At 39.2% G+C, this 20,914-nt stretch overlaps 2 protein-coding genes across 5 annotated transcripts; both read right to left on the reverse strand.

The window, feature by feature from the left end:
• Nucleotides 1–271: 271 nt before the first annotated feature.
• On the reverse strand, nucleotides 272–5,634 carry n4bp2l2 (NEDD4 binding protein 2-like 2). Of its 3 annotated transcripts, XM_039622265.1 has the most exons (7): nucleotides 5,480–5,575; nucleotides 3,590–3,752; nucleotides 2,292–3,343; nucleotides 2,069–2,193; nucleotides 1,252–1,340; nucleotides 1,056–1,132; nucleotides 272–957 (listed from the first exon to the last, which is right to left on the reverse strand). In XM_039622265.1, exons 3-7 carry the CDS (start codon nucleotides 3,341–3,343, stop codon nucleotides 783–785), a joined length of 1,518 nt encoding a protein of 505 aa, XP_039478199.1. In that variant the 5' UTR covers nucleotides 3,590–3,752; nucleotides 5,480–5,575; the 3' UTR covers nucleotides 272–782. The 3 variants fall into 3 exon arrangements, with proteins under 3 accessions (XP_039478199.1, XP_039478198.1, XP_031583596.2); XM_039622264.1 differs by lacking the exon at nucleotides 3,590–3,752 and having other exon boundaries at nucleotides 5,560–5,634; XM_031727736.2 differs by lacking the exon at nucleotides 3,590–3,752 and having other exon boundaries at nucleotides 5,480–5,624.
• Nucleotides 5,635–6,380: 746 nt separating this feature from the next.
• brca2 (BRCA2 DNA repair associated) lies at nucleotides 6,381–20,766 on the reverse strand. 2 transcript variants are annotated; one of them, XM_039597944.1, is made up of 27 exons: nucleotides 20,605–20,766; nucleotides 20,219–20,305; nucleotides 19,788–19,855; nucleotides 19,543–19,606; nucleotides 19,177–19,229; nucleotides 19,047–19,075; nucleotides 18,810–18,921; nucleotides 18,671–18,726; nucleotides 18,291–18,381; nucleotides 17,580–18,176; nucleotides 12,059–17,464; nucleotides 11,651–11,749; nucleotides 11,492–11,561; nucleotides 10,937–11,400; nucleotides 10,673–10,863; nucleotides 10,364–10,551; nucleotides 10,085–10,255; nucleotides 9,382–9,754; nucleotides 9,141–9,296; nucleotides 8,917–9,064; nucleotides 8,723–8,835; nucleotides 8,446–8,641; nucleotides 8,175–8,341; nucleotides 7,938–8,076; nucleotides 7,587–7,843; nucleotides 7,094–7,237; nucleotides 6,381–6,975 (listed from the first exon to the last, which is right to left on the reverse strand). In XM_039597944.1, the coding sequence occupies exons 4-27, from the start codon at nucleotides 19,554–19,556 to the stop codon at nucleotides 6,622–6,624; spliced, it is 9,588 nt and encodes a 3,195-aa protein (XP_039453878.1). In that variant the 5' UTR covers nucleotides 19,557–19,606; nucleotides 19,788–19,855; nucleotides 20,219–20,305; nucleotides 20,605–20,766; the 3' UTR covers nucleotides 6,381–6,621. The 2 variants fall into 2 exon arrangements, with proteins under 2 accessions (XP_039453878.1, XP_039453877.1); XM_039597943.1 differs by having other exon boundaries at nucleotides 19,788–20,021.
• Between the last annotated feature and the right edge of the window lie 148 nt (nucleotides 20,767–20,914).

A 20,914-nucleotide genomic window follows, 5' to 3' on the forward strand; every position in this document is an offset into this window, starting at 1 on the left:
GTTTCAAACATTATGCACCAACACTTTAACTCAAAGACATCAGAATCAGTCTGTTTTGTTAAAAAAAACTCCTCTGTATACCAAAGCACTTCAAGTGTTTCCTTTATTAATGTATGCTATATAACAATATATTATCAAGCTATTTTTGCTGTTAGCCAAATTTAGCTACTCATATCGGTTTACTTTTGACAGTTTTTAATAGCATTAGCTACCTTCTTGGCTAATGCTAACTAAATACCCAGACAACAGGACTGGTCAGTTGCAACACTGATCCTGGACCAACAATGTTTTAATTATGTAAGAACAACACTAACATCAGTGTAACAAACTAAAAAAAGAATAATCATATCAATGTTTATATTTGGCTATTTTGGCACTGAAAATCTGCCTATTGGTGTATTTCGCAGGAAGAAACAACTTCTAGCTAAAAAAAAAAAGAAAGAAAGAAAGAAAGAGAACAACAACAAAGATGATAAATCCCTGATCAAGCTCACCAAAAATTGTAACAACTTGTAAATGAGTAAAAAAATAAATTTAAAACAGAGCAAACTCCTGGTTTTCACTGTTGTTCTGTAATGCGAAGAATACGCATACTGTAAAAGTCTGTTATTACATACTAAATTGCAGATTTTAATTTCCTCAGAAAAATATTTTTTCTCTTTTCTTACAAAAAAATTACAGTATACAAAGTAATATATTAAAAACAGGTACAAATTATAAAAATCGCAATATTTACACTAAAAATGGTCATACAAGGTAAATTACGAAGCTGTTAAACTGTCTTAGAAATTATTTAAATTTGGCTTTTTCCTCATCATTTGTGGCTGCTCTGGTCGATGTCTCTGGTTCACATGGAACGGTTCTTCTGAATTCATGACAATGTCTATGGATATGGGAAAAGAAAAACGATCCATCATCTGCGCGATCTTCTCCTGAGGAACACCGTGTTTGTTCCTCCTGGAGGTAAAAGAAAAAGAAAAAAAGAGGATAATGTTAGAATGTGAAGTCTACACTATGTCTAACAGCATTTTAATATCATGAGTCAGAAATCATACTTCTCCAGCTCGTAAGGATCATATTTCCACCTGGTGTCCGGTTCACAAAAGTCAACTTTGTATCCGCTTTCCAAAGCCTGATGCAGGAGTTGGAAAATTCAAAGGATTAGTTAAAGTGGTATGAAATATTAACTAACAATAACAATAATAACAACAACAACAACAATAATAATAAATATTTAGTATGGCCACTTACCATTTTGACATATGGCTTCATTTCCCAGGCTTGAATGTTTGTATTATCAATAATAACGGGAGACCGGCCGTCATGAAGAGCACCTCTAGCTGAGAAGATTAAGAAGAGATTCTGACAAGTTCTGGCAAGAAAATTAAAACTGTTTTTAAACCAAAATGTTTAATTTGTTTTATGTTCCATTTAATTTGATTTTTTTTTTCAAAAATCATTTCTCGCCCATATGTTGCTCACACATTATCAGTGAAAAAGTCACCTACTTAACTGGATAGCCAGGCCACTGAAACACCTCTTCAAATAAACACACTCACACATTAGCACAACATTAAAACCACCTGCCTGAAAATTGTGTAGGCCAACCCACACAAAAAACAACACTAACCAATTAGGGACTTCCAGGGATCTCTTGTGATATCAGGCACCATTAAAGTTAACAGTGAATCCTTTTGGTTACCAACTGCTTTGGGCTCATCAAAGAGGTTTAGGAGACCGTGTGAATGCCTTAGGCTCTTTTTTGAGTTGCTGAGCTGTTAGTGTAATTTGTCAGTGTGCCAATCTTTGCCAGTGTTAAAACGGGTGGTACATATCAAAGACACATCCACATGAATGCCATGACTCATAGTTTTCCCAGCAGAATATTGCACCACATTAACAATATTACTCACTTCAGTTGTTTTAATGTTGTGGCTCATTCGTTTAAAATACTCTATAGACCGGGGGATCTTGCTTTTTGTCAGATGAATATGTAAACCACTACAGTACAGAGGCACTGTGGTTGCTTTACTCCTATTAAATGAGTGAAAATGTAATGAGTCAATACCTCTTCTCTGATTCCATTCATGTGCTGCTCCAAGAAGACTAGGGTCATAGTGGTAGCCATCTTTGTGTGCAAAGTAATCATCTGTGCTCAAAATGATCCCACTGGGGCCAGTGGAGAGCAGCTCCCTGTGGGAAACAATCGGTGTCAAACTTCTGCTTTTAAGCTATAATTTCAGATAAGAATAAATGGATAGAAATTAAATTAAGATTACACACAGATTTACCTGGCACGTGTGGATTTCCCAGATCCTGGCAATCCCCGCATCAAGATCAGCACCAGGGCTGAATGGCATGCATGTTTGTCGTCACGTGGCTGGTAGTAGTGCTGTCCCTCCCAAGGTTCATTTTCCGAATCACATCTCTGGAGCCTGTCATAATCTTCATTAATCTGAGAGATCTCTTCATTTCTATCTCTAGGCCACCTGACACTTTCATTAGCTGAGTGTCCATCATAGCTGGAGCCATGCACATCCCTGTCAAACTGATGTGGAGGACCTCCATAAAATCCCTGAGAGGGGTGTCTGGAAACATTTGGAGGTGGGAATCTATAAAAAGGTGGAAACGGCAGCTCCTCTTGAAAGCGGTTTGCCATGCTTGAATGTTGAAAGGTAGGGTTCACATGTGGTGGTGGGTTTTGTGGATTTGGGAATGCATACGGTGGCGGTTGGTGAGGGAATGGTGGGCTCTGAAATCTCGGGTATGGTGGCCTGTCCAGTGGTTGTGGATGACGCCACTGGGGAGAGCTCAGCTCCGGGCCTGGCCTCTGCCTCCTGGGATTGTATGGCTCATTTTGATACCAGTGAGGCCATGCTGGCTGTTTTCTTCCATTGCTTTTTTGGGAGCCATCTGTTTCTTCAAAGTCCCTCATGTTAGCAATTTTCTCCTCAGGAACATCCTGAGTTTTGTTGCTGGTGGGTAATTTAGGAGGTACAAGTGGCTGATCAAAAGCTGCATCTTGTTTCCCTGGGTTACCATTAGCACCATCAGGGGTATCGATCTTCTCAAGCTCTTTGTAAAACTCACTCAGCGAGTCTTCAATGACAGACTCGGCTGCAGTTGTTTGTGGAGGAAATGCTGGACCGATGAAGGCAGAGCTGGTGAATCCTACCTCCCTTAACACGCGGTCCCTGACACTGCTGTCTGGAGCGCCACCGTCAGTGCTCACACACTTAGTGTTTGTGTTAGCAGAGTCATCTTTACAAGCTTCTTTATCCTCACTCACACAAGATATTTCTGTGGCATCAGAGGTTGTACAACATAATTCCGGCTGAGACATCTGGATGAAAACAGATTAGAATACTTACAACATTGAAACACCACAAAAATACTACATAATAATACTGCATGTTATTCCTATTCTTATTATTTAGCTTTATTTATTTTATCTTATAGATTTTTCGGTGCTGCTATGCCAATTTATAAACGTAGCAGAAAAAGTAAGGGAAGTGTTTGGTTGATTATTTCTTTGTAACAATGCTTTTTGGCAAAAAAGTTATGCTTGTGGAAAGCTTGTTTATTTGACCTGAAATGGTGCTGCATTTGTAAGGAAAATGCATTTCTGGGTTGAGCAGAAGAGTTGAATATGTGGGTTGCACCCATGAAAAATCTTCTCTGCTGATGCCACACATCTTATTCTGCTTCTGTCTCTTGTTTGGTGTTATTTACTGGAGTGTGATGATTAAAGTCTGAAGAAAGAAAGCATTTTGCCAATTTAATAATTTATTAATTAAACAAACAGGAGCCTCAGTAGCATGTCGAAAACCATACACAGCCACAACAGCCTGCCATCTCCTCTTCATGCTGGTCAACAGCTTGGTCACACACTGCTGTGGGATGCCATCCCATTCGTCAACCAGCATTTGTCACAAGTCAGCCAATGTGGTTGTGTTGGTCGTTCTGGCACAAACGCCCACAAAGCCTAAGCTGATCCCAAAAATATTCAATGGTACTTTGATAAACCCCGCTCTGTCAGGGTGAGCGTTGTGACCATGGAAAATAAAGGCTAGTTCCAGACTGTGGGGATCTCCCTGCATTAAGATTGCCTCCAGTGATGACAAGCCTTGTTTTTACAGTGAGGGAGATGACACTTCATATCATCACACTGTTTCCACCAAAAGCTGTTACCCTATCCCTATCCAATCAACAGAAATTCCCTGCATCTTATCCACAGTCTGTCTCTATGATCCAACTGCGATAGGAGAAATCTCATTAGAGTCCATACTCACAGGTGCTGATAATCAAGCACCAATAAGGCACGTGATTGTCAGGACATGGGGTGCCAGAAGCTCAAAATAAGGGCGTTTATCATATGCAGAATAAAACCCTTGCGTTCTCGTGTACTCGAAATACGTCATCAGTCGGAGACCAAGTACTGTTCGTTTCGAAGTTACACATTTAAGAACGCGAAAAACCCGGATGTGTTCTCGATCCGCCCGTTTATCGAGCATGCATCGGTGTGGACTTGGGACAGCTATATATCCCAGAATGCATTTCGTCCAAAACTCAACAGCGGACTCCCCACATCGTTTTCAACCCCCGCTCGCGGTCTTCTCACTACTCAGGTTAAAGAAACCCCAGCAGCTGTCTATAGTATTGAGTGTCCACTAGAATAGAAATAAAAGCGTTCTAACATCTCACCTGCTTGTTTTCATTAAGGTATGTACACGTATGTACATGTACACTATTTTTATTAATAGAGTTTCACTACTGAGGTTAAAAAAAATGATATATAAATCAACAAGATCACTTCTAAATGTTAATGTTTGGTTTATTTCAGTGTTTTATTTGTTCCTGAGTAATCCGGTTTGGCTGTGATTACAGTTAAGCTTCACCGTATGTTACTCACAGTTAAATTAGGAGGGACGGCAGTAAAATACTCCGGACCTGTGACATCATCACGTACGCAGGCGTTCCAATTGTACATATCCGAGTCCGTGCTCGTGTTCTCGGCGGGTACGTACTCCCGTGCGTTCTCGGCGAGTACGTACTCGCGTACTTGGGCATTGATAAACGGCCTAAGAGTCAATAGCAGAATAACACCCTTGACATTGGCAGAAAAGATTTGGCGAGTTTTTCGTTTTCCTTACAAATTTAAAGGGAAATAAACAGACTTTTCAACGGTATAAGACTTTTTGTCAATAACCACTGTTACAAAATATATACATCCACCAAACACATTTTCCTTGCTTTCTGGGCTGGGTTTATATGTAAATACAAGTGCACATGATTACACACACCGTAGATTAATCAGCTAAAATCGAAACTATGTCTTCAGCCAACCATTAACCTTTGGCTAACGTGCCACAACACGAGTTGCACAGAAGACAAGAAAAATAAATAAATAAATAAACAAAACTGTTCACTACGTAAACGTAAAATAATAGAGTAACTGTCGATATTCACGGTTTCCTACCGTTCATACTGGGGATGCATAAATTCCGGGGAAACCCACATTAACAATACACCGGTGTGCAGATTCAAAATCGCACTTGCCTTGTGTTTACGGAAGTGACTTTCTTCTTCTATTCTCTTATTAACAGCAGGCATCTTGGACACTCAATGCGCGAGCGACACCAGCGGGACTGAAAGGCGACGGGCTAGTGACAAAAATGGGTACAAAGAACAGTGACTACTTTACTGAGTCCCGCTGTATTTTATAATGCCTGCGTTTCTATAGCATATGTGAGCCGTTGCTATTCACTGCCCTGGACTGCATTATAAACTGCTTCCTGACATCTTTATATTGAAAATACCTAAATAAATTTAAGAAAGAGACCAGAATTAAAAAAAAAAAGTCCAAGTCAGCATTACAGTTAAGCGAAAAAACAGCTAAATCAAATTGAATTGATATATTTGTGACATCTCCACAAACTAATCACTAGTGGTGTACCAAAATGGTTAAAGACTTATCGCTTTGAATCAAGATCACTCAAAGTGGTTATTACAAACTTTTTTATATGGTGAATTTCTTTAAGTTATACTGTATTCTTGTACCTATAAACCTTTTTTAAAGCGTCAAAAAATAAATCAATATTTGTCATTTTGACATAACTGACAAATCTTACCTTAATTAATAACCCTTAATTAGTTGTTCCCACTTAACCATTAAAATGACTAAAGGAATTTGCTCATTTGTAGCCTTGAGGAATCATTTTTCTGTACGACTTTATCAGCCTCTCATATCTTCTTTACATTGTTTCAGTTCATTGAACTTTGGTTGCATTCAGTTATGCAAGCAAAGAAGAATCCACCAGTTTCTCAACCCTGCAGGTGTTCGTCTTTAAATGCAAAAACAGAGACCCACAGACCAAAACTGCTAGAATAAAATTCTGAATTTATTTAACACTGAATGCAGGAACCTCACAGAAACAAGTATAAAATTGTAAAACATTGTGAAGTGACATGATTTCAATATTAACTTTCCCCATTTTATGAGGCCAACAAGTCTACAAAAAACCCTAAAAAAAAGTGTGTTATATACACACGGAACCTTAACATTTACATTCAGTCAATTCAAAAGCTGTAGCGTGTTTGTCATCACACAGTGGTATGTATCTAGATTAAATTAACACGCAGTGCTTGAGTATCAATCATAGCCAGTTCCTCATCATTCACCCATTCATCCTCTCCAAGTGAGTCAGCGGGTTTGTGAGATGGTGTCTGTACAGTTTTTAAAGTGCTTGGTGTCACAGACCTCCGAGGTGGGTTGAATGTCTTATTTACACATGGAGAAGCCACTGAGCCCAGATGGGAAAGAGGTGGCGGAGACGGGATACGAGACAGATAGTCCTGTGCTCTCCTCCTTTTCAGGCTTTTGGGATCTTTTTCTCCTGAAGATGTTGGTGTAGGAGACTTCCTGCCGACAGGTGTGAAGGATCCAAGGTTTCTGCCTGGCTTCTGAGAAATGACCTGTATAAAAAGACATAATCAAGATGATGGGCTTAGAACTGATATATTACCAGATTACATTATGTTATAACAGATATACTGAAAAACACCAGATACCACAGCATGAAGTTAAACTCACACTTGACTTTATGTCTTGTCTTCTGTCTGTTAGAGAAGCTGGTGTTTGTCTTTGGAGAGCTGGAGAGGAGCTGGAGCTCAGGGCATTTGATCTGACTAGTTCTGAAAGCTTCTCCTCAGCAGTTACAAAGAAGTTCTCCTGACACTGAAAAGAAAAAAAAGTGATAAAAAAGGTTAACATTTTATTGCATTCAAATAAGTCTGAAATGAAAATAAACAAGGAAAAAAAATATGTTAAGTACGCTACTTTATCACATTTTCTACAAAACAATTTTTAGTACTGAGGAGATTAGCATTGTTTAAAGGTGAACTCAGTGAGCACGACAAAAGAAATGTTACTGCTGCTTTTCAGCATTTGCAATTACAGCTGTGCTTTGATTAAATTCTAGCTAACACAAATGACTTCATGCAGATCACGGAGCACTTTGGCTGTGAGAGAGAGCAGTTTCTGAAGAATATCAGCAGCTTTTAAGGTTTTGATTTTAGCATCATACCTGGACCAGAGTTTTAAGCTGGCTGAAAGATTCCTGTAGATGAACCTCTTTAGGATTTGTAGAAAAACTTGTCAGATCTCCAGCATACACAACAGGCGTGGGATGCATTGACTGACCTCTGAGCTGGAGGTTGCTCAGAGCCAATATGACGCGTGGTTTTACCACGTCTTCTAGGCCAGTCTGAGACAAGCTGCTGAAACAGCGAACTTTCACAAAATTCAGTTTCTCATCAGCCAAATAAAATGCTGGAGATGAACCTGTGTTCAAAAGAAGAAGACTTTTCAGCGAACTTTATACAAGCAGTTGTAAGAAAAGCAAGGGACAAAACAAACAAACAAAAAAAACACCTACCCTTTCCATCTACAACAGTGATGACATATCCTGCAAGATCAATTTCTCCACACAGTGGCTCAAAATCTGGATTTTGAAGATTCACAAAATTTGTGCAAACTCTTGGTTGGAAGTATGTTGACAACCATTCATGTGATGCCTGAATAGAAATATTACAAAAGTTTCAATGATATGTCTAATTTATAAACGGTAAAAAAAATTCCACATGTGGTAAAGGGAGTTTGTTTCCTACAGTACCTGGAGCTCTTGAAATTGTGTTTTCTTTGTCCCAGTGAGCTGAACAGCTTCGATAGAGCTGCGTTTCTTTCCATCTGAAGTGGTGAGGTTATAGACTTTGAATCGACAGCCTTCCTTTAGTAAAGAATGTAGATCTGAGGAAGGTCGCCAAAGATTCAGCTGGTAAACTAAAACCAAAATAAAAAAAAAAAAAAAGTTAGCACACCGTAGTTTGCAAGTTGCAGTAATTATAAAAAAAAAGAGTCAAACAAGAAGACAAATGAAGACACACCCCTGCCAGGTAGCTCCATGGAGTCGGCAATGCAGAGTCTCCACACGGGTGTAACCTCTCGTTTGGGGCAGTTCATTTCATTGTCCTCTGCTTCCAGAGCACGGTGATATCGATCCTGCAGTTCAGCCTGCTTCTTCTCCATCAGAGAGCATCTGTAGGTATGAAGGGCTTCCAACTGTTGTGCACTCAAATGAGTCTAAGAGGGGAAAAAATAATATGCTAAAACCCTTCACAGCTGAAATCAGGCCAACAATCTGTAAAGCAAATGTTTTACTACCTCAAGGTAAGCTGGGTCATCTCCCACTGCTTCATACAGCTCTTCTCCATCCTGCAGATTTGCAATTTCTTGATGACTGATTGTTTTTCTTCGCCGCTGTTGTTTGATATTCCCTAAAGATATAAGCTTATAAAAAACTTATCGAATTTCAGACTGTAGCAGCTTGTTGAACTTGTTGTAAACCTGATCCTTACCTTTTTCTTCATTTTCAAATTGAGATTGAATCTTGGCAAATAAGATTTCCATTGCTTTTTGTTTGTGACTGTTGTATCGTCTCGCCTCCTTCTCTTCTGCACGTGAAGAACGGAATACAACACTGCCATCTGGCTTCCTCTCCATCCACTGAGAAATATATATTAGACATAGAGTTAAAAAGGATAAAACCCAAATTTGACTGTGATTATATATCAGTGCACACCTGCATGGGATAGCTTCTCAGTACAACAATGTCAACACATCCTACTGGACCTCCATTACTATACAAACAGGAGATTGGAAGGAGGAATGGCCGAGGATCCTTGTGAAATCCTAGCTTAGCATCCCATCGTGCAGGTCTGCAGCTATTGGCACAGATCTAAACACATGAAGAGGAAGTAAGACACCTTCTTTTCTGGTTGTGTTGAGTAGAGATAGAAGTTGTGGTCTCTGTCTTAGACTACCTTTAACATCAGAGATTCAGGCGCCTCCAGAGGGGAGCAAGCATCTTGTGATCCCACCAGCTGAGCCCCATGGATGATCAACTTGCCCCCGACAGCCAGTCGACCTTTGTGAACCATTGCAGTCAAAGGTTCATCCAGCTGAGCTTTAATGGCATACCAACCATCTGTCAGCCAAATGAGTGCAGCTGAAGTTTCAACCTTTGCATCTGCACTGTGAGGGGTTTTGGTGTCATTGTGACTCTGTGTTTTTGGGGAGTGACCCCTGGAGATGATCTCGCAAACACAGAGAACCAGGGTTTTGGCTGCCGTGTCATCTTTTTCCATGATCTTTCTCAGAGCTGGCCTGCGGCTGCGATCCACCTCTACATCATATCTGACATACACAGAAAACGTTTTAGAAAAAAGCAATAAATACATTAAAGTGAGTCAATAATTACCTAGCAACTATTTTGCTAGGTAGATGCCAACATTTTTATCCCAAATTTAACATTAGTCAACATTATTCCATTGTATTCAGCATAATTAGCTAAAAGTGTAATTCACTGCAAAGTCTATATTTTCGAACATTTATTTTGCCTGTAAAATACTGTACACAAAATGGCAGTTAGAAAAGCATAACAACACTTATTTGTCAACAAGATACGCATATTAAAAAGTGACCTACAACTACATAAATATCTGAGCAAGCTTTAGTTGCACATACCTGTATTTAAGTTGGAGGAGAACCTGCTCGGGTGTGAGACACCGGCTGCCCACTATTTCTGGAAAAGATTTTTCCATAGAGGCCTGCTTCCACACAATCCATCTGTAGTGATTGTACACCCATGCTTCACTGATCAGTTTAGGATCCACACCCAGGGTGTCACATAAAGCTCTGTGGGCATATAAGAACGAGATATTTAGTATATTAAGCTTGTATTGTATTGCTAAACCTGATTACTTCAATATGATTCATTTAACACAAAGTGTGATTCAGTAATACCTATAAAACTCTTCTTTCCCCGCAGTCCCATCATTGCTGGGGACCAGCCATCCTCCATCAGCAAGCTGAACTCCACCTTCATCTGTAAAGGCTTCCCGTTTGATGAACTGCAGCAGATTGAAGCGGAAAGATTCTGCATTCTCACTGGTGATATCGGAAACATATTTTTGGACTCCATATCCATAAAGCTGAAAAAAAAAAACAAGTACATTCGTGTCTCACAGTCTGTGTTTAAAACCAAAACAAAGAAATCTAAGTATGCTTAAAAATGCTAAAAAAAAAAAAAAAAAAAAACAGTTACAGCCTTGCCTTTTTTGGGGTGTATCTTCCTGGGATCTTTCCATTCACTGCAGCTTTTAGTGGGATCCTGGGTACTCCTGAGGTTTTTTTAAGATACAAGCTCCCTGGAAGAGGTCGAATATTCTGGCGCTTCTTCTTCCTGATCCTCATGTCTTGCATATCCTGTGCCAGCTCAGTGTTCTGAAGATTCCAATATACATCTGCAAACAGACAGCATTTTTTTAAAAACTGTGTCACAAAGAAACTTTTACACTGATGTAGCTCAAACTGCACCTTGGCTTCTTGAACATGTGCCATCTACACCTGATGTCTCTCCACCAGCACTGTCAGACCTGAAGTCAACAGGTAAGCTTTGATTATTCATATCATCGCTTTGAGCAGGAGCCACAGCAGTTCCATCCGCATCGCCTTGTGTTTTTTTAGTGGGCGGCACGAAACACTTGCTGTTAGATGACATTACAAACGGTTTTTGGTGTTTGTCTTCCCCCTCATGCGCTTTACAGGAACTCTCTTGAACAATAGTTCTTTGTTTTTTGAATGGAGGAACAAAGGCCGAAGGTGTTCTTATGCTATCCTTGAGCACCATATTCTTATGGGTTTCTGTCTTTGCATTTCTGACAAATGGAGGAACAAATGCTGATGTCTTGTAATGTGCTGATTTGCTTCTGGGGTCTCCCATTGTTGAGTTCTGTATTTGTGGTGTCTTTTGGAATCTAGTTTCCACATAGTTTTTTCCACTGTTGCAGAAAAGAAAAGAAAGAACATATCAGAAAAAGCTTATAACTTTGTTAATCTGTTTGAAAACATGGTGCTTCAACAAGAACATACCTGTGTGGCCGAGTAATGTTTGGATAAAGGGAGGTGCTGTATTTAAAAACTCCCCTGTCCTTCATTAAACCTTATTTAGGAATAAATACAAATAGTTATTTAATGAATAACACAAAATAAACAGTTCTCAGAAAACATGCCATAGTGCTAACAATTTACCATTGGAACAACTTTTGACTGGGTGGAGAGTTGAAGCTTTTGGATCTATGAGACTCCTGTCAAACTCTTCCAGTAACCGTCTTTTTAGGGGAGGCTGACCTAAATAGTTAGAAGGCTATTATTCTCAAAGCAGAGTTGTGGCTTAAAGTTAATTATGATCAGGCATGTTTACTCATCTGAAAACAATGGTTTGTGTGTCATAAAGTATCATTTAACCTTTCTAAAAAAAACTGAAAAATTGCCAAATAGTAAGCAATACAACTTTATCCTAAGTTGCAAGAAAGGTATTAATGCAATTTGCTTATCAAACATTAATAAATTAATTAAATAAGATCTGAAAATAGCAGCACAGTTTCAATAAAAATATATTATTAAACTTAAACTCTGAGTAGCAATACAGGTACTTACCATTCATTTCTGTGTCTTCCACTGATCTTTTTCCTCTTCTCTTTTCACTCTCTTGACACCCATCGGCACTTGTGTTATGTTGTAGTGGCATATTTTCTAAAGCCATCAAGAGATTGTGGTCAGCCAGACCTTCATCTTCTAGCAAAGCTTTAGTACAGTCCAGAGCTTCCTGGGCAAGAAATTCTTGCTGGGTCTCTGTGCAACCAGTAAGGTTAAGTGACTGAAAGTTTAGAACTGAAGACTCATTTGGTTTTAAAATTTTAGACTCCTTGGTGCTGCTCTCCTTATTTATTTCATAGTCCAGCAGACACTGCATTTCCTCTTCAGGGCAATCATGCAGAGTGCCTGCCCCAAATGGTGTTATGGTGTCTTCCTGAAACTTAAATGCATCTTTAGCTGCCTTGTTATTGACAGACGTACAACCATGTCCTTGTTTACAACCATGTAAATTTTCAATTTGTAGATCAGACTCTTGCAAGGAAGGCACAGATTGAACTACAAGAGAAGCAGTTCCCTTGGTAGACATGTACTTGTCAGAGGCTGTGCTGAGGTTTGAACCCGAAGGTCCTTCCACATCTTCTACTTTTGACAGATTTGGCATAGGATTGTCTTGTGGGCTTGTTGAAAATAATAGTGAATCATGACATTCCCCATCATCAAATTCTTTGAAAAGGCTGGTTGCTTTCAAAAGACTTTTTTTGGACACTTGGACTTTAACTCCCCCTGCAGTGCTGAAACCACAATGCATTTCCTCTCCATTGTGAGCATCAATTTTCTTATCGTTCTTTCTTGTGTGTGCAACAGCTGGGGTGTCTCTGCTCTGACTAATATCACTGAAAAGAGCTTTCGCCTTCTGCATGGCCTCTGATGAAAGTGCAACAGGCTTAACACCGGCTGCAAGAAAACCACTACTACTGAATGGTGGACCATGAGCCGAAATCTTGCCCTGTGGTGCTGTTATACTGATTTTATCCTCAACTCCTTCACATTCACTTAGAAGGGTTTTGGCTCTCTTCAGAGCTTCAGATGAAACAGCGACTCCTTTTCCACTTGCTGTCTGAAATCCAACACTTTGTTGGGGCCAAGTGTTTTTTTGCTTCATGTGTTCATTTGTGACTTCAGTACATCCATTTCCTGAGTCCTTATAAATGTCACTGATAGACAATGTATTATCATGTTTTACTGAAATTCCATAGTTAATATCCATATTGCAATCTTTAGCAAAACCATCTTCCTCTTGCATTGCCTTTTTTGAAACAGTGTCATCAGCTTCCTTCAAAAGATGTTTTGCTTTTAGAAGGTTTTGCTCTGAAACATAAACTTTTTCTCCTACAGTTTTGGAGCTACATTGCATTTTCCGTGTGTTTTCACCGTAGTCGTATTTCTTGTGACTATTCTTTGCATGTGGGATCTCTGCACTAATACCTATATCACCAAAGAGAGCTTTTGCCCTCTCAAGGGCCTCAGAGGAAAGTGCTACAGGCTTTCCACTTGCGGCACAAAATCCACCATTCTGAGGAAGTGAGTCATGAACTGGAATCTTGGAACATGAAGGGTTTATACCAATTTTATCCTCCACTTCATCACATTCACCCAACAGAGATCTTGCTTTCCTTAGAGCTTCAGATGCAATGGTAACTCCTTTTCCACTCGCTGTTTGTAGCGACAAAGTGTCATTTTTTTGTTCCGCTTGTTTGTCTTTGTCCTTAGTGTATCTTTTCTCAGACTCTACAGAAAAGCCTAAAGTCGCCTTTTGCTGTAGTCTGGTTTCTGGAAGGTTTTTCTCATCACTGCCTGTTCCAATCATAGGTGCTACACTTTTGTGTTTTGCTGAAATGCCATTATTAACATCCATATCGCAGTCTTCTGCCATTTGCATTGCTTTTGTAAAAACAGAATCATCCAAGTCCTTCAAAAGATGTTTTGCATTCAGAAGATCTTTCTGTGACACATGAACCTTTTTTCCGCCTGCAGTTTTGAAACCACTCTGCATTTTTGCCATAGGTTCACAATTGTCATGGTTTTTGTCACCGTTCTTTGCATGTGGGCTCTCTGCACTGGAAATGATATCACTGAAGAGAGTTTTAGCCTTCTGAAGGGCCTCAGATGAAAGTGCCACAGGCTTTCCACTGGCTGCAAGAAATCCACCATTCTCTGGGACTGGAGTCTTTGAACATGATGGCTTTCCACTTCTATCACCCAATTCATCGAATTCAACCAACAGGGATTTTGCTTTCTTGAGGGCTTCAGATGAAATTGCAAGTCCTTTTCCACTTGCTGTCTGAAACCCACCACTTTGTAGTGGGAAACTGGCTTCTTTTTTTCCCAGCTGTTTGTTTTTGTCCTCAGCGCATCCATTTCCAGACTTTGCACAATTTTTTATGCTCAGTGTGTGTGGAACAACTGGGCTCTCTGCACTGGAAATGATATCACTGAAAAGAGTTTTTGCCTTCTGAAGGGCTTCAGATGAAAGTGTCAAAGCCTTTCCACTGGCTGCATGAAATCCACCACTTGTGGGGAGTGGGCTGTAAACTGAAGTCTTCAAATGTGACTGATTAACATTGATTTTATTGTTCACTTCGTCACATTGCCCCAACAGGGATGTTGCTCTCTTAAGGGCTTCAGATGAAATAGAAACTCCCTTTCCACTTACTGGACCAAATCCACTACTTTTTAGTGGCAAACTGTCTTTTTGTTTCACTTGTTTATTTGCAGACTCTACAGAAATGTTTGAAGTCACCCTTTGATCTGGTCTAATTCCTAAGTCACTGTCACTTCCACTTATATGCACAATATTTCCACCATTGTTAACATCTATATCACAGTCTACTGTCTCTTGCATAGCATTTGTTAAAACAGAATCTTCAAAGTCCTTTAAAATGTGCTTCTCTGAGACATGGACGTTTTCTTCCCCTGCGGTCAAACCACTCTGCATTTTGTCTGGATGTTCACAATTGTCATTTTTCTTGTCACTGTTCTTTGGGTGAGGACCAGCTGGGCTGTCTGCACTGAAACTGATGTCACTGAAAAGTGCTTTGGCCTTCTGAAGGGCCTTGGAGGAAAATGCTATTTTCTTACCACTGGCTGCAAGAAATCCTACATTGCTGGGTGGTGGGCCATATACTGGAATCTTGTAATTTGATGGTTTTGCATTGATTTTATGATATACTTTATCAGATTCACTCAACGGGCATTTTGCTTTCTTGTGAGCTGTGGATGAAATTGAAACTCCTTTCCCAGTGGCTGTGTCAAATCCACTTGTTTTAGGAATAGATTCTTTATTTTGAGCAGTGAGCTGTGCTGTTCTTAAAGCATTTTCTTTTTGGCTTATTTTTTTGCTTGTGTCTTCAAGTGTATAAGTGTCATTCAGAAGACATTTAGCCTTTTTCATTGCATCAGCTGACACGGATACTGTCTTTCCACTGGCTGTACAGAATCCATAACCACTGCTCAATTCACTGATGGCAGAGGAATCAATACTCTTTGATGCTGGGCATGGTAGAAGCTTTGAAGTGGAAAATGGGGTTTCATGGAAAGAAACTGGATTTTTAAATTCCAGCACAGTGTTACATCCAACACTCTTCATTTCTATATCATCAGGATGTGGCCTACTTAGTCCAGAGTTTACATTTTCAAACTCTATGTTTACAATGGCATCCTTTTTGCAAATTTCAAAACTTTTGGTAGTATCTTTGTCTTGCATGTTTCTGGCCTGTTTTAATGCAGAGACAGGCTGTTTGGTGTTGGAAAAACAAGTCCAAGTTTTCTCTTCAACATGGCAGTCGTCTTTGAGAGTGAACTTGAAATCATCTGTGGCCGTTTCAGAATCTACATTGCACATCTTTTTGGATTTTGCATCAGTCTCAGCAGCCTGTTTGTGTGACATATTCAGATCTGACACATTAATCTCTAAATCAGCAAACAAAGCTCTAGCTTTGCTTAGACATGTTTTTGAAACTCTTAAAGCATTCCCTCCTGCAGTCTTAAAGGCAACACTAAGCATTAAAGGATTTGGTTTCTCCATCTTGCTTGCTTCACCGTGCTCAGCTCTGTGAAGACTTTTTTGTTTCGTTGATATAAGCCAATTACTTCTTCCAGGAATGTTTTCTGAAGAGGAAAGCACATCTCCAGCAGAGATATTTTCTCTTTTAACAGAACTCGACACTGATTTATCAGTGATGTTTGATGTCCCACTATTTGCCTTTTCATCTACCACACAGGTCATTTTGTCAGGCATGGCAGTTATTGCAAAGTGCTTTTCAGCATCTGAACTAAAGCTGTCATCAAAATCTATATCTGCAAGAAAATCAGGATCGAGGTCTTTGTCAGGCTTCTCTAGAAAGCAGGCATTTTCTTGACAAGGCTGTTTTACTTCTGCACCTCTGAACTGTGTAAATTCAAACTGGCTATCTGCTTCTTCCAAGAGAGTGCACAGTTCTGTCACATCAGCTTTTTGTGAAGCTGTTAAGTGGCAGCTGATACCCTCAAATCTTTCACTTACAGAAGTTTGCTGATTTGATACAGAAACTGTGCTTTTCATGGATCCATTACTCTGGCTATTTTTATGTTTCGTGGCACTGTTGCATTTGGTGGGCTGATCACCATCTCTTTCTTCAAAGAGATTCCTTGCCTTCTCCAGGTTGGCCAAGGAAATTTGTATACCTTTATTTGAAGCCGTTTTGAATCCTGATGCATGGGCGGGTGGAAGAGAAACGCCCGTCTTCTCTAGCAGTCTGCCATGAACCTGACCATTTTGTGGAATCCAGTTAAGGCCATCATCAGTTCCTTTTAGACTGCTTGGCAGTTGTGTTAATGTGCTCTCCATGTCCAACTGACATTCTCTTTCGCTATCTATAGTCTGTCTTTCCTTGAGCTGGGATTTTTCATTTCCTCTGTGTGTAGATGGAAAAGGAGTAGTCCTGTGAATATCAGTTTTTGATCCAGTGTTCTCTGAGCAAGGAACAATACAAGAAGAAGCAGTGTGAGTGATATCTGCAACAGCAGACTGGAAACCACTGTCACTTATGGTGCCTTCATTGGTGGAATAATTTTGATTAGTGGTAGACATATTTCCTGTGTTACTGATGCTGTTATAGTCATGGTGAAGGCTTGCTTGTTTTGTCTGATGCTTAGCTTTTTTCATGGCCAACAGACAGGCTGAAGGTGAGAAGTGGTTTTGATCTTCTGCAACTCCTTCAGTCCTACCAGAGTCTGAAATTTGGCTGAAGTCTTGTGCAAAATCTTTGTGAAGCTGTGACATGTCAAGATCCTGGACTTTTTCTTGCACAGATGAAGGCAGATTTTCCAAAGTACTTTTTTCTTGTTTTTCTTCTGCATTCCTCTCGTTACTGCAGCAGCTTGCTTCATCTGGGGCATCTTCTGACTGCTTACTACTCAGTTCTGGTCCTAAAAGAAAGGATGGTGATAAAAAACACAAAATTTTTCAGTCATTGTAGAAAACAAAAACACTTCTATTTTAACAGAAAAATATACACGTATTTTTAATAATTAAATATGTTACCAGTATCTGGAATTCCTGATGATGCGTTCATCTTCTGAAAGTCAGTTTCATTTTCTTTAACTTTTGGCTTCAAAGTCTCAACAGTGTAAACAAATTTTCGTTTTTTCCTAATAAATCCAGTGTCTGTGATTTTTATAGGTGGCCTGACAAGCTGTCTAGTATCAAAGTCAGGCTGCAGTTCTGTTAAAATATTATTTTCTGCAGTACAAGGGGGAATTTCAGATAAATTTAATGGAGACCATTGACTGATTGCAGTGCTTCCATTTTTTGCCAGTGGGGATGATGGAATGGTGCTATGTTCTTCATCAGCTTTGTGCTCTTCATTAGACTGGTTTGTTTTTGAGATATCTGTAGAGCTGCAGTCATGTTCACTTAATTTAAATTGCTTCCATCTGATTCTGTCAGGTTTCACTTTTCTCAGTGCTGAACTACTGTTGGCGAGGAAAGTGGATGAAGCATTTTGAAATTCATCAGGAGCACTGGCTACTGTGCTGCAAATTTTGCCATCTCCATTAGCACCCCGCAGTGTCTGTTGCCAAATACCCTCATTCTGGGTTAATAAAGTCTGGGAGGAAACAACTTCAGGCAAAACAGCATCTGTTGATGACAGAGCAACAATCAGCATGTCAGCCAAAATTGTTGGGAGGCATAGTTAGTTCACAAATATTCACCATTTCAGTTAATGTGATACTAAAAAGGAGAAGTCAGTACCGTGGTTGTCAGTAGTTATATTATCATTTTTGGGTGGTGCTACCACAATTCTGGAAGGATTTGAAAGAGAAGGGAAAAGCTTTCGTACAAACTGGAAAAGGTAAGAGGACAAAACACTGTGTCAGCAGAAATCTGAAATGTTGAACCTCTTTGCTTGTAATATGTCAAAAAGAATAATACAATAAGAGCAATTTCTGATTCTGATTTCTAGTAACACATCAAATCATCAATTCAACCATTCTAAACATGTTCAAATTTCAGAATATCAGCTTAAAGAATGCGAATACAGCAGGACCAGAAATTCAACATTAAGTGACATTCATCAAAATAATAGATAAAAGGTATGTTTGTTGTATATTTGTGCTGGACTGAGTACTCACAACAACACTTTTGTCTGCAGAAACACTCACTGGACAGGGACTCTCATCAACTTTAGCTGCAAGATTAAAAGGAGACAAAAATTAATGAACATATAACCTTTTCAGTCATTTAAAATGTGCGAGTCTGCTACTGACTTACACAAAATCAGGGTAGATGGAACAGGGGGTGGTGTATTCAAAGAACTGGTCCATGAAATATCAGGGTTAATCTGTGCACCAAGACTTTCAGAAATATGCTTGGCATAGCTCATCTGTATCATTAAAAGAAAAACAAACAAAAAAACCCCCCATAAAGATAGGTAAATAAAATTTTATTCACTTTTCTACATTCAAATACTATCGGAAAAATATTAATCATTGGATATGCTATACTTACTGGAGATTTATGAGGGGTATCAAGTGGATCTGTAAATATGGTAGAAGTAAGCAAATTAAGCAGTGATGATTAAGTCTTGGCTTCTGTATGCAATTCATGTAAATGAGACTAAGATTAGTTTTCACCTCACCAAAACTGTCCTGACTCTGAGGTTGGATTTCCTCATATTTTGTATCGGAAACCCTAAAAAAGACAAAACATACATTAAAAACAGCCAACAGCTGGAAAAACATAAAAAAGCCAAGCTGTTTTTGCAAAATTATCATGAAATAGCTCCCCTCAAAAAATATCACAGAATAAGGCCGTTTTTCAGTATGTGTTATTAAAATCAGTTATTGTTGTTCCTGTTCTGATTTAATTACACAGCCACTTAAATTATTTAATCACTTACAAAAACCCCCAAAAACAAACAAACAAAACCCCACATCATTCATAGAAATGCCAGTTCATATAGCAACTCTGAATTTAAACACTGATAATTAATTGTTGCACTCACCCCTTTTTTGACATCTGAAACAAGTATGGACTTTGTGTTTCCGTCCATGGCGATGTATCATTTTCTAAGACGTATCACAGAGAAACAATATTTTTAGATTTAATCTATTTATAAGTAGGTTACAGCAGCTTCTTGATCGCAATTAAGTGAAAACAGAAACCTATATTTTTATTTAGCAAGTGTTTGAATAACATGTTGGAGATTTACAGTATAAATAAGTAAAAACTAAAATCTGAATGAATTACCTTGTGTAGTAGAGAACGACTGCCCATCCTCAATTTCAGGTGACACAATTCGACTGTGTCTGAAAACTCTAGGAGTAGAAAACAGCTGACTGTCTACTGCAGTTTTGTCTAAAGGGGTTTTAAAATGTCCCTCCTGATTGGCACATAGCTCATCTTGATCAGAGCCACTGCCCTCATTCGCTGACGTTTGAGCAGTCAGTATGTCAAACCAGTTGTGATCCAGTGGTCCCAGTTCTAAAATGTTAGATTATAAATGGGTAATAACTCATCATTAAGTCGACAACCCACAAACCGATTTAGAGGAGAAAGGTAAATCTGTACAATGCATTTCTACTTATAATGTTCAGAACGCAAATGTTTTTGCAGGTGTCTGATTAAAAAGTACCGATGACCAAAATCGCAGCTTTTTGATGTTGCATAGGTTTTCCTACCTTTCCAGATTTCGTCTTTGAATGTCTCGTACATGTTTTTTAAGGGCAAATCCATCCCAGTGACTGCACTGTACTACAGCTTGATACCTGAGAATGTGAATTTAACATAACTTGAATAAAAAGGAGAAAGAGGTCTGAGTTTCAGAGCAAAGTTGTGGTGTACATTTACTAGGGTAGGCAGTCACACTACAACGTAGCCGCTATTCAACTACATTTCCTAAAAGCTACCGTGACAGCGAAACTGTTTGGGCAACAGTGAGTAACGTTAGCTTACGTTTGTTTTAGATAAGCAAAAAACTTTACGGAGAAACATTTTATTTTACACCGTACCGTTGTCAAATGGGGGGGAGCGAACGGAAAGTGAATTTAACGTTTTTCAGACTTACCATGACGACGTTCAAGAGTGTGCACTTTCATGTCGCGATAAATCTCGTAATATAATGATGTAACGAAACAATAAAACTAAAAAAAATACGATGCAAAAGTGGACAGTCAAGAAAAACTCGGCCTGCTAGCTAGCACGTCCACGCGACAAAAACAAACCTCGCGCGTCGCGCACCGGAACTCAAGGGCACTTCAAAATAAAAGACCACTTGAATTTTTAACCCTTAATATTCTTATTAACACTAATGCTACTGATACTACTACTACTACTACTAACAACAACAACAATAATAATGCAATTGAATTATTTAG

Source organism: Oreochromis aureus, linkage group 14 (assembly GCF_013358895.1).
Source record: "Oreochromis aureus strain Israel breed Guangdong linkage group 14, ZZ_aureus, whole genome shotgun sequence".
NCBI lineage: Eukaryota > Metazoa > Chordata > Actinopteri > Cichliformes > Cichlidae > Oreochromis > Oreochromis aureus.